This window comes from Pecten maximus, chromosome 2, assembly GCF_902652985.1.
Source record: "Pecten maximus chromosome 2, xPecMax1.1, whole genome shotgun sequence".
NCBI classification, from domain to species: Eukaryota; Metazoa; Mollusca; class Bivalvia; order Pectinida; family Pectinidae; genus Pecten; species Pecten maximus.
The window spans coordinates 10,000,024-10,012,909 of record NC_047016.1 but is presented as its reverse complement, the minus strand read 5'-3'; the positions used below and the strand labels follow the sequence as shown (position 1 = coordinate 10,012,909).

The 12,886-nt window shown below is 37.7% G+C and overlaps 1 protein-coding gene across 1 annotated transcript in view; it reads right to left on the bottom strand.

Moving 5' to 3' along the window:
* LOC117316901 (protein lev-9-like) overlaps window positions 1-12,886 on the bottom strand; it is a 55,371-nt gene that overhangs the window by 13,772 nt on the left and 28,713 nt on the right. The window contains exons 3-4 of the mRNA XM_033871683.1: window positions 1,071-1,268; window positions 269-460 (exon numbers count right to left, since the gene is read on the bottom strand). Coding sequence (XP_033727574.1) covers window positions 269-460; window positions 1,071-1,268 — 390 coding nt within the window. The remainder of the gene's footprint in view (window positions 1-268; window positions 461-1,070; window positions 1,269-12,886) is intronic.

The following is a 12,886-nucleotide window of genomic DNA, read 5'->3' as shown; positions in this document are numbered from 1 at the left end:
TATTTGTTATTCGCTGATATGGCGGCAGTTATTGATAGTTGCGCTAAGAATACAAACCTATATTTATCTTATTTTGTTTTGTTTAGATACTAATCATTTCCGACATATTGTCTTTGTCGTCTGCTGTAGGCGGGCATCTTCGATCAATGTCACCCTTCCTCATATATTTACTTGAACATTGTCCCTTCTACTCTGATCCTACTTTGTTCCAAATCTCTGTGTACATAGAACTGATCACCAGTCTATGCGATACCACGTTCATACTCACGACTACATGTCATGTTGGGTCCCACCCATCCACTCCGGACACACCAGGCCCGGAAAATACTGCCCCTGTTTGATGTGAAGCCGGAATCACACTCGTACTGCAGCATGACTCCTTGTTCATAAGACATCCGCCACGGCTCTCGGTCATGCCTGGCATTGTGGACCACTGGAGGAGGTCCACATTCAGTGTTTACTGAAACAGAAAATGACGACAACGCAAATTAAAAATACAATGAAGATAGTAAAGATATTTACAGAATAAGGTTTGATAGATGAATTTATTAAAACACGGTCGTTGTGCCATTACCAGAGTAACGCTGAATTGTAATTGCTATACTACCAAGATCTCATTTCCCCTCATTTTTATGGCTCGATTAACCTGGTGGATACTATTAAAACCTTATACATTGGTCTCGTTATTCTTAATAAAACTAAACATCAATTATTCCATGATGTTCGAATTTCCAAAAGGGTTTTGTTTTCCAATGCGAGATTAGCCTTAACATCACTAAGAGTATAGCAATGTGTTTGTGAACTGAAATGACCTACCTAATAACTTGCCCTTTCCCAATTTTCAGCCCTTGCTGGCTAATACATGCTAAAATAACATTGACCTACGTGTAACACGAGTGGTGTAGGTGGCAATTAATGAGTCTCCCAGACACCTATGATTCATGTGAAACGAGGACTGACATGATAATAACTTTCTTTTCGAATCCCATTAAAGTACATTTGACTTGAGATTTAAGGTATGAGGATACCTTTAGGGCTTCTTAGCCCCCGTTGCCGTGAACTTGACCTACCTGCGACTTCGGAACTGACGATACATTCCGGTTCTTCGTTGCTCCACTTTCCATCGCCCTGACAAACACGTCTGGCCACGCCACTAATCTCGTATCCGTCGTCACAGGAGTAGCGCGCCACCGCACCGAACATGTTGTATGGTACGACCTGGACAGACCCGTGCGGGATCCGCTTCTGTAGAGTCGTACACTTCATATCTGTAGCAAATGTAACAATATAGATATCAGGAAGAGGTCCACATAGTTTGGAGATCCACATAGTTTACGGATATAAGAGATCCACAATATTTAGAGATACAAGGAAGAGGTCCACATAGTTAACGGATATAAGAGATCCACAATGTTTAGAGATATAAGGAAGAGGTCCACATAGTTTACGGATATAAGAGATCCACAATGTTTAGAGATATAAGGAAGAGGTCCACATAGTTTACGGATATAAGAGATCCACAATGTTTAGAGATATCAGGAAGAGGTCCACATAGTCTAGATAGATAAGGAAGAAATTCACATAGATAAGCGAAATTAAGAAAAGATACACACAGTTTCCACCAACTACATACCAGCATAACGAAAACTTATCTGGACTAACTTCAATAGATATCAATTCTCGCTTGTAGATGTCAGCAACGGATATTATCTTTATTTCATAAAACACATATTCAAGTCGTACGAAGGTGTAAAAGGGACTAACAATGCCTACCAATTATTAATAAATCCAAAACATTAAAGCTTATGGAATGTGTACCCCCATGGTTTACATTGCTGTAGCTAAGCTCACATTAGGTACACATATACCTACTTTAAAAAAAGTTTTATGGTAACGACAAGTACTTAGTGAAGCGTTATTAATTATGTGGTAACATACACATATCTCATAGCCGTTCGAACGGAATCTGATACTTGGTATTCTGTATGGACATACTGGATATAGTTATATAGGACCATATTAAAGTCGGCTATCAACCTAACACAGAAATATACACCCAAAGAGGTATCCACTGACGTAAAGTCTGACAGACGGACAGTCAGACACAACCAAAGACGTATCCCCTGACGGAAAGTCTGACAGACGGACAGACAGACACACCCAAAGAGGTATCTCCCTGACGGAAGTCTGACCGACGGACAGACAGACACACCCAAAGAGGTATCCCCTGACGGACGTCTGCCGACGGACATACAGACACAACCAAAGACGTATCCCCTGACGTAAAGTCTGACAGACGGACAGAAAGATACACCCAAAGAGTTATCCCCTGACGGAAAGTATGACAGACGGACATATAGACACACCACGTATCCCATGACGGAAAGTCTGACAGACGGACAGACAGACACACCCAAAGAGTTATCCCCTGACGGAAAGTCTGACAGACGGACATATAGACACACCACGTATCCCCTGACGGAAAGTCTGACAGACAGACAGACAGACACAAAGAAGTATCCCCCCTTGTTTTCGTTGAAAAGTTGAGATGACGAAATAACCAAATCCTAAGACGTCTATAAATCAACACACAGCCAAAATAAATAAATACAAATACAGTGAGCGTCATTAGAATCGTGCAAACGTAAGAAAAACTCAATTAGATTATTTCTTATGATGTATATACTGTTATGAGAATGAAAATAATCTTAACAACGACGTATTCGTCCCAACCCTGTAAGTACGCAGTCGTCGCAATCGTAAAAGCCCGAACACACTGAGATTGATATCTCATTCCATTGGTCTGAGAATAAAACCTCAGAAGCTGAAGATTCGTTCCTATCTTTAGGGAGACAAAAGGAATAATCAATTAAAGCCATTTATCCCCCGACAATGGTTCGGTGTATTCCTTTACAAACCACTCCTGTCGAGACGGCTGTTATAGGATGACCTTTCACGAATTACCAAGATGAAATCTTACGGAGAATCAAATCTGTGGTTTTAGGATATAAAGGTCCTTTTTTAACAAGGCTAATGTTTTTGGGTCCCTGATACCCGAATTGTCTTTGTCTTAATCGATGTAGTAATACTCCGTTTTATTGCATGCGAAAGAGCTATTGCAAAAGTTTTGATCATTGTGAAGTATTCGGGTTCCAGAAGAGAACTAGAATCAAGAAATCAGGGGGTATAAAATAGTTCTAAAACAGTCCTCCCTTTCGTTAAGCCTGTCAATTATTAACACAGCTAAATTGCAGGTTCATCTCTTAAAGTCCTATTGACCCTTGTGTCATTTGTACAATCCCTAGCTGGAACGACGAATTACATTTCGACAACTCGACCATTAAGATACCAAGACCAAAGCAACAACAAGAGAATATCGACTTGTCATCGAGTAGGGATGCTACTTTTCAGAAATGGAATATAGTTACAGGTATTGAAATCATCGCGATAATCATACAATTGAACACCTGTTCCTAAAAAAAAAGCGCCTGATTTTCAAGCGTCATTAGCGTGTTTGATTTCCCAGTTGTTGATGGTCTAGCTGTTTGACAACATCTACATATCCTTTGCTATTTAACGATAACTTATCATCAAAATACAGATATCTAAATGTGAGATTGAAAGACAATGCAATTGTAACATGTTTTGATAAGCTCTTCAATATAACCTCGTATGAAAACAAAAACAAGTCGGCCAATCGAGCGACACGTCTTGTTCCCATGGCTATGCCAGCAGCCTGTTGGAAGATCTAGTCACCAAACTCACGATTGTCGATCAGAAATTCAATCTTTCTCACGATTTCATCTTCGGGGTATTCTCTATGGGCCCTAGTCATACGCTCCCGTATAGTTCACAAACTGTGTACTTATAAAGCCGTCGGAAAGAAAAATCACATGGCATTGTAGGCCTCCATTCAGTTTGGAATGGGGAAAGTAAGTGTACATGTAGATAGTGGAAAAAATCTAATATTTCGATAGAAGAAATGTTTTTCCCTTCTTTTTGGAACGGATATTCAAGACAGATAAACAGTATCCATATACGACTGCAGCCCTGATATACTTAAACAAATAATGGTTATAAGAAGTTTGAATAAAGGCTGATTTGCAGTTGAACGGGTTCTCGAACCTGTAATAAAGCTGTTGTAAGTATTCTTGTGATCCTTAGGAATCCAGTATAATGTAATTCCGCATTCTGCTCACTTGACAGCATTTTGAAAGACGATTGGTCAGTATTTCAGAAAAATGGATGATATGTTACCCTAGCTATCAAGCAAGCGTAGTTCCTTTTGCAAGCTGGAAATGCAAACGTGTTTTAATGATAATAGTATTAGATAACATACTAGGCTAAACCACAAATCTGCTATGTTAAGAGTAGTTTTGATGTCGGAATCATGAAATACAGACTTGTCTTTTTTCTTTTCTTTTTTTTTTTTAATTTTGGATTTAAGCTACTTATTCGTTTAAGAATTATGGATTTAACCCACTCTGACAGTGAATTGAATACGCCATATTTTTCGTCGGAATCTATAAGTATCTTGAAATTCATATCCATTTTAATGAAACGAGTCCATGGGTAATTCGAACCATTCATGAAACGCTCTCGTAGCTACTAATTTTGAATAATGCAAAGATAGCCAGTTATAACGAATCCAGCTTGACCGAAGATGTGCTGAAAATAGGACAGGGACATGTTGTAGGAGGTTTATTCGTAGGTCCTCAAAATTCAACTATAGTAGCTTTTTTACAATTAAGGGTACTTTTATATCGAAAGTACAGAGGTACAGTATGTTTGCTTGGACAGACGTATTGTGAAGAACATTACTGATGCTTATTGTATCGCCTTGCTGGTATATTCTATTTTCAAAACGTGTCGAGTTGCAGGATTAATCTTGAACATTCCCTCCTAAAATACGTATGTACCGATTGTACCCTATTACCCATTCCAAACTTTAGAACCACATTTGATCTCATGTTATGCCACTTTCTTTTCCAGTAAAGTCGAATGACGATTCCAGTATACAATTGTTAACTATACTGGAGTGTAATTCGTAAAAGTCACGACTAAGGGAGGTGGAATCGTTCCAATGATTCAATTTCTGGTTGACAACATCTTTGTTGTGCTTGGTGGCAAGACCTTTCAACCGAAAATTGATATACATATGGTGCTGACTTCAATTTCCAAATTATTAATTTTCCCTTTCTTGATAGTATCATCCTTCGTTCCTCTAACTACGGTGATTACCAGTTGACTTTATATTTAAGGACTTTTCCCTATTATTACGATTTCCGTGACATATCTCGACTACTGACACAGGGTTTCGAGATGCAGGTTGATGAAGACCATGGGAAAGTCAGGATCACGTTTGGTAATGATATATTTGCTTCTGTGATAGTAACTTTTCGATGTCTCTTGATATGCCTAATAGCTCCACTGTCATCCCCTTACTACTCATTTTGAGAATGTGACTAATCCCAGATATCGCCTTGATTTGTATGGCGGGTGTCGTTCGTGACCTAGATTGGAATTACGGGTGTCGTCGTGACCTAGATTTGTATGGCGGGTGTCGTTCGTGACCTAGATTTGTATGGCAGGTGTTGCCGTGACCTAGATTTGTATGGCGGCTGTCGCCGTGACCTAGATTTGTATGGCGGGTGTCGCCGTAACCTAGATTTGTATGGTGGGTGTCGTTGTGACCTAGATTTGTATGGCGGGTCTCGTCATGACCTAGATTTGCATGGCGGGTGTCGTTCGTGAAGCCGAAGACACTTCTTTTACTTCCTGTACTTTTAAAGTCCATATTTTTGATCGTATTATGTCCTCATTGTGGTTTCGTTATTATTTCGATTTTTTTTTTCGTTTGCTTTTATTGATCAAAAGTTCTCCGGAGTTCTTATTATCCACATCAATTATTTTCTGCTACGTCTAGAGCACAAGCATGCCAGCAAAGCTTGACATAAAGCGACCATATTACCTACGTACATGTAAGCAGAACGCTGACATGTTAAGGCTATGCAATTGTGTCACGTCTCGTTTAAGAAAACGAAAACTAGAACCCATTGCTATGTTACATTGTAATCCATTGCCGTGTTCCATTGTAAAACCCAATATTAATTACACAAAATACAATTGTATTATCTAATTAAAAATACATAGTAAGGAAGGACAGCGAATATAATCTTCCATGGGTGTCTTTGTTTACACCTACCTCGTAATCCATTTCTATTTTTGGTAAAGTAATGGCGGACGAACTCGTGACGACGTGTACACCTACGCGACGCCATTTGACTTTCTCTGAAAAGCATTGTTTACAAACTTCAATCGAGGTTAACACTGCTTAAAACTCGTAAACAAATATTCATAAAGCATTCTTACTAGTCGCTTTAATGAGGACGAATTATACAGTTGTAGTCGCTATAATGAGTATGAAATCTACAATTATAGTCACCTCAATGAGTATGAAATCTACAGTTATTGTCGCTTTAATGAGTATGATATATACAATTATAGTCACCTCAATGAGTATAAAATTTAGTTAGAGTATGAAATCTACAGTTATAGTCGCTTTAATGAGTATGAAATCAACAATTATAGTCACCTCAATGAGTATGAAATCTACAGTTATAGTCGCTTTAATGAGTATGATATATACAATTATAGTCACCGCAATGGGTATAAAATCTAGTTAGAGTATGAACTCTTCAGTTATAGTCGCTATAATGAGTATAAAATATACAGTAATAGTTACTTTAATGAATAAGAAATCTACAGTTATAGTCGCATTAATGAGTATAAAATCTACAGTTATAGTTGCTTTAATGAATAAGAAATCTACAGTTATAGTTGCTTTAATGAGTATAAAATATACAGTTATAGTTGCTTTAATGAGTATGAAATCTACAGTTGTAGTCGTTTTAATGAGCATAAATTCTACAGTGAAAGTCACTTTAATAGTATTTAATCGGAGTAAATTTTGGATAAATGATTAATTGAGCAACATCAGGAACCAGCAATATCCTCGACATAACAAATCGACAAGACAAAATATAAATCATCAGAACGGTACTCGATGCACTGAAAGGGAAACACAGTACTATGACCTCTAGTAGTTAACAGAATTTCACGAGGAGAATTTCAGTCTCATAGAATCGATCATGGTTGCAGGCTGTCAAGCGTGTCCGCTGTCAAAGTACATCTCTTGTTTGCCTTGGTCGTTTCAGGATGATGATCTATTGTAACGACCATATTCTGCTATTTTACTATGATTGCTGCTGGTAAGGACATTTTGGTTCGAGTATTTGTAACGAGACTTTATAGTAAATGGATAACTGGTAACGAGAATTCACATCAAAACGACAACTGTGAAATAAACTTCCAATTAAAACATCTACTGTGTATTGGTAATGATAATTTATATTAAATCGATTAGTAAAATGACTACTGGTAACGATAATTCATATTAAAACGACTACTGGTAACGAGAATTCATATTAAAACGACTACTGGTAACCAGAATTCATATTAAAACGACTACTGGTAACGATAATTCATATTAAAACGAATACTGGTAACGAGAATTCATATTAAAACGACTACTGGTAACGAGAATTCATATTAAAACGAATACTGGTAACGAGACTTCATAAAAAATACTACTGTTAACGTGAATTCCTATAAAAACGACCAAATTCACATTAAACCGAATAGTAAAAAGACTTCTGATAACGAGACCGACAAGAAACAACTACTGGTAGCGAGATCTCCAATGAAGACAACCATTTTTAATGAGAATTCAGAATAAAACGACCAGGAAAAAAGAACAAGAACGGCTATTGGTAAAGACACTTAATAATAAGAACGGCTACTGGTAAAGACACTTAATAATAAGAACGGCTATTGGTAAAGACACTTAATAATAAGAACGGCTACTGGTAAAGACACTTAATAATAAGAACGGCTATTGGTAAAGACACTTAATAATAAGAACGGCTATTGGTAAAGACACTTCATAATGAGAACGGCTATTGGTAAAGACACTTAATAATAAGAACGGCTATTGGTAAAGACACTTAATAATAAGAACGGCTATTGGTAAAGACACTTCATAATAAGAACGGCTATTGGTAAAGAGACTTAACAATAAGAACGGCTATTGGTAAAGACACTTAATAATAAGAACGGTTATTGGTAAAGACACTCAATAATAAGAACGACTATTCGTAAAGACACTTAATAATAAGAACGGCTATTGGTAAAGACACTTAATGATAAGAACGGCTATTGCTAAAGACACTTCATAATAAGAACGGCTATTGGTAAAGACACTTAATAATAAGAACGACTATTGGTAAAGACACTTAATAATAAGAACGGCTATTAGTAAAGACACTTAATAATAAGAACGGCTATTGGTAAAGACACTTGTTAATAAGAACGGCTATTGGTAAAGACACTTAATAATAAGAACGGCTATGGGTAAAGACACTTAATAATAAGAACGGCTATTGGTAAAGACACTTGATAATAAGAACGGCTATTAGTAAAGACACTTCATAATAAGAACGGCTATTGGTAAAGACACTTCATAATAAGAACGGCTATTAGTAAAGACACTTCATAATAAGAACGGCTATTGGTAAAGACACTTGATAATAAGAACGGCTATTGGTAAAGACACTTGATAATAAGAACGGCTATTGGTAAAGACACTTAATAATAAGAACGGCTATTGGTAAAGACACTTCATAATAAGAACGGCTATTAGTAAAGACACTTAATAATAAGAACGGCTATTAGTAAAGACACTTAATAATAAGAACGGCTATTAGTAAAGACACTTGATAATAAGAACAGCTATTGGTAAAGACACTTAATAATAAGAACGGTTATTGGTAAAGACACTTGATAATAAGAACGGCTATTAGTAAAGACACTTAATAATAAGAACGGCTATTGGTAAAGACACTTAATAATAAGAACGGATATTGGTAAAGACACTTGATAATAAGAACGACTATTAGTAAAGACACTTAATAATAAGAACGGCTATTGGTAAAGACACTTAATAATAAGAACGGCTATTGGTAAAGACACTTAATAATAAGAACGGCTATTGGTAAAGACACTTAATAATAAGAACGGCTATTGGTAAAGACACTTAATAATAAGAACGGCTATTGGTAAAGACACTTAATAATAAGAACGGCTATTAGTAAAGACACTTGATAATAAGAATGGCTATTGGTAAAGACACTTCAAAATATTAATATTAATACGACTGCTGGTTATAAGACTAGTAACGAGAAATCCCTAGAATTATCATTGGTAATGAAAATTCATATTAAATCGAATAAATGACTATTTGTAACGAGAATTCCTCGACCTTTGGAAATAAGAAGTCCTATTAAAACGATTACTTGTCACGATAATTCCTCGACCTTTGGTAAGGAGAATTCCTATTAAAACGATTACTCCTAACGAGAATTCCTCGACCTTTGGTAATGAGTATTCCTATTAGTAAGATTACTTGTTACGAGAATTCCTCGACTTTTAAAAATGAGAAGTCTTATTAAAACGATTACTGGTAACAAGAATTCATCGACCTTTGGTAACGAGAAGTCCTATTAATCCGACTACTGCTAACAATATATCCTATTAAAACAAATACAAGTAAGAAGAATAAAAACAGTAAAAGACTAATTGTAACAAGACTTCATATAAAAACGACTACTGACAACGACAATTCCTACCAGATGAAAACAGGATAGGAATACGATGAAACAGGCCATTAGTACCACAATAACAAATGATATCCCAACATACCGCGTCCGACTTTCTTAAAAATCTGATAGGAGATACATATAGAAGATACTTTTCTGGTCCCTATGGAATTGATAAACCCACAGTTTATATGTAAATACGACCGAATGACACATGAACTGATCAAGGTCGTAATAACCTACCACATACAGTGGTCCTCTTCACAAACACTTCCAAACAGAGAGTACTGTTTTAAAAAGATACCCTCAGAATAAATATTCATGATTCATATAGTAAAGTGTCATCTTGAACAGACAAAATGTGTCTTAATGTCTGGTTTTCCAAATACCCTTTTAAGAAACATGTTATTCACTATCTGCATCTCAGTGTCATAGCTAACACCATCAGACAACTGCTAGTAAAACAACCCATATCTTGTCACGCCACGGGCGATAATTACACACTAGGTCAGTCCAGGAGGAGCACTAACACCAGGAACAACTAGGGCATATGCACTGTCCAATGGAAGCGCCAAGACCGGGGCAAACAGGACACGTGCACTGCCCTGAGGAAGCACTATGTCCGAGACAACCAGGACACGTGCACTGCCTAGAGGAAGCACTAAGACCTGAGACAATCAGGACACGTACACTGCCCAGAGGAAGCACTATGTCCGAGACAACCAGGACACGTGCACTGCCCAGAGGAAGCATTAAGTCCGAGACAACCAGGACACGTGCACTGCCCAGAGGAAACAATAAAACCGAGCCAACCAGGACACGTGCACTGCCCAGAGGAAGCATTAAGTCCGAGACAACCAGGACACGTGCACTGCCCAGAGGAAACAATAAAACCGAGCCAACCAGGACACGTGCACTGCCCAGAGGAAGCATTAAGTCCGAGACAACCAGGACACGTGCACTGCGGCGGCGTTAAAGTAAATTCGTCTTTAGTCACAGCCACATGAAATGTTGGAGAAATCAAAGGACACTTGAAACGGTGCTCTCGTGCCGACAGTAGAGCCAGACACATAGATAGTCTTACTATTATCTTTATGGCGGCATTATATGACAATCATATACGGAAGAATTGACACCAGTAGGTTTAGTTTTAACGGAAAGTGTCTATACACATATAATTTAGGCATTCCGATATGGTATTGTTTTAGATAAAGTCCGCTAGGGACAGGCGAGCTAGCTGCGAGGTGTCTTTATCGAAAATGCATTTGGACTTTATAGAAAAAGGACAATAACCGCATGTCGTCTGATACATATTACTTTCAAGAGACAAACAATATTGAGCGTTACAATAACAATGCTACAAAGATCATCAGAGAATAGTAATTTGAATGAAACATGTTACCCCACTGTTCATTTTAGTACAATCTGACAGGTAACGGTATTGCTTGTTTCATTTGAATCAATTTTCATTTGCTAATAGTTAAGATGTTGTAAAATTGATCCACTTTCATCCTGCTCAGCCTTCGTGAAATGGTTCGTGATAGACGGCCAGCATTGGGATTATATTCCATTGCATTGAAACTGAATAGCAATGAAATGGACAGGTACCCCCAGATAACAGCTTCTTCGTGCTGAACTGTCACATATCAAACCCGATTAACATCGCGAGTTAGCTCACAAAATTAGCGAATAGTGACAAGTTTAGTTTCGGAGTGGTAGGACATGGATTGCCAGTAATGCTCCATCCGACACCTGTGTCCACACAGACCTGGAGTTTAATTGACTATTCGCGATGGCACCTTGATCCTAACCGGGCTCATCCATCACATAAAGCAGTGAAATCTACAACGGATATTGATTACCTGTCCACGTGATTGATATGATTGGCTATAGAACTCGGCATTTAGACCAGTCCTTCCTGGTATTATCACGGGGTCGTCAGCAGTCTCCGCTATTATCTCCTCAGTGGCCGAGTGAAGATGTATCCAGATAGCGTCATAAATTGTCTTTCTAATAGTATGTATTTATTGTAATACTTGTGATGAAAACACACTTGTTAAGTTGGTAAACATATATCATTTCGGGTAAATCTATGTCTAAAATATCGAAGGGTGATGTATCAAACGGTACATTCCGTTGCCAAACGTCCATACAGTGTTTTTTTATTTGTATTGGTTACTTTCCAGAAACAGTCGTGACCAATACTTCAACAGCTTTTCTCTGATCTCCCGCCAATCCTCCACTGAATGGGTGGATCGCGGTGATGTCGGGATATTAGTTCACATCGGGGCATTGAAATGATTATTAACAGATGTTACTGTATGTATTTATGTTGTCTTTGAGAAATCCTGTTTCATTACTTTCTGTTGACACAGTTAAATTTTATATGGCGTACTGCGTGGCCTACTACGTTTGGGTGATACACCATATTTGTTTTGCATTTCATGCATATGAACATAAATAGAATGGCCATGAGATGTCTGACTTTCTTAGATGGCATTCACTTTAATGACAGTTGATTTTATCAAATTAGAAGAAGATATCATAAATTGGTTCATTGAACAGATGCAGTGACTTGCGAACAGAAAAACAGTTAAGTGTTTGTAAGCTGCAATATTTTTAAAAACAATTCCCCATCGTGTCATTGACTGTCAACCCTTCACTAGTCCCGAGACTGTATAGGCACTCAGACTGACGGACCGTCCGTCGATTTTAGCATTCATCTTTCCCTTCACATCGCTCATATTCATTCATTGATTTCGGTCGTCAACATCGGCTGTTAAAATAAAAATTCATCAACTGCTATCGTGTGATCGTCTGTCTCTTCTCCACTGTAGCAAACAATCATATACATGTCAGTCCTAACAGCCCGGGCCATGTAGATAAGGTACCTCGTGTCAATGTTTCTACTGTTCACCAATACCATGTCCTGATTAAATGTATCAATTTCGCTTCCATATTTGTCCTTTAATTCTCTATGGAACTGTGGTCAACAAACGTACGCTTAGCTCCTCAAACACCCGAGGTCAGAAGATTAATGGTAAGTCGTACTTTGTCGAATCTGATGTCATACTGACCTAGTTAATGTACACCACACTCCCTTCTCGGAAGCAGTTGTCTTGAATTAATGGGAGTTATCAAAATAAAGACTTTGAAATAAACGATCAGTT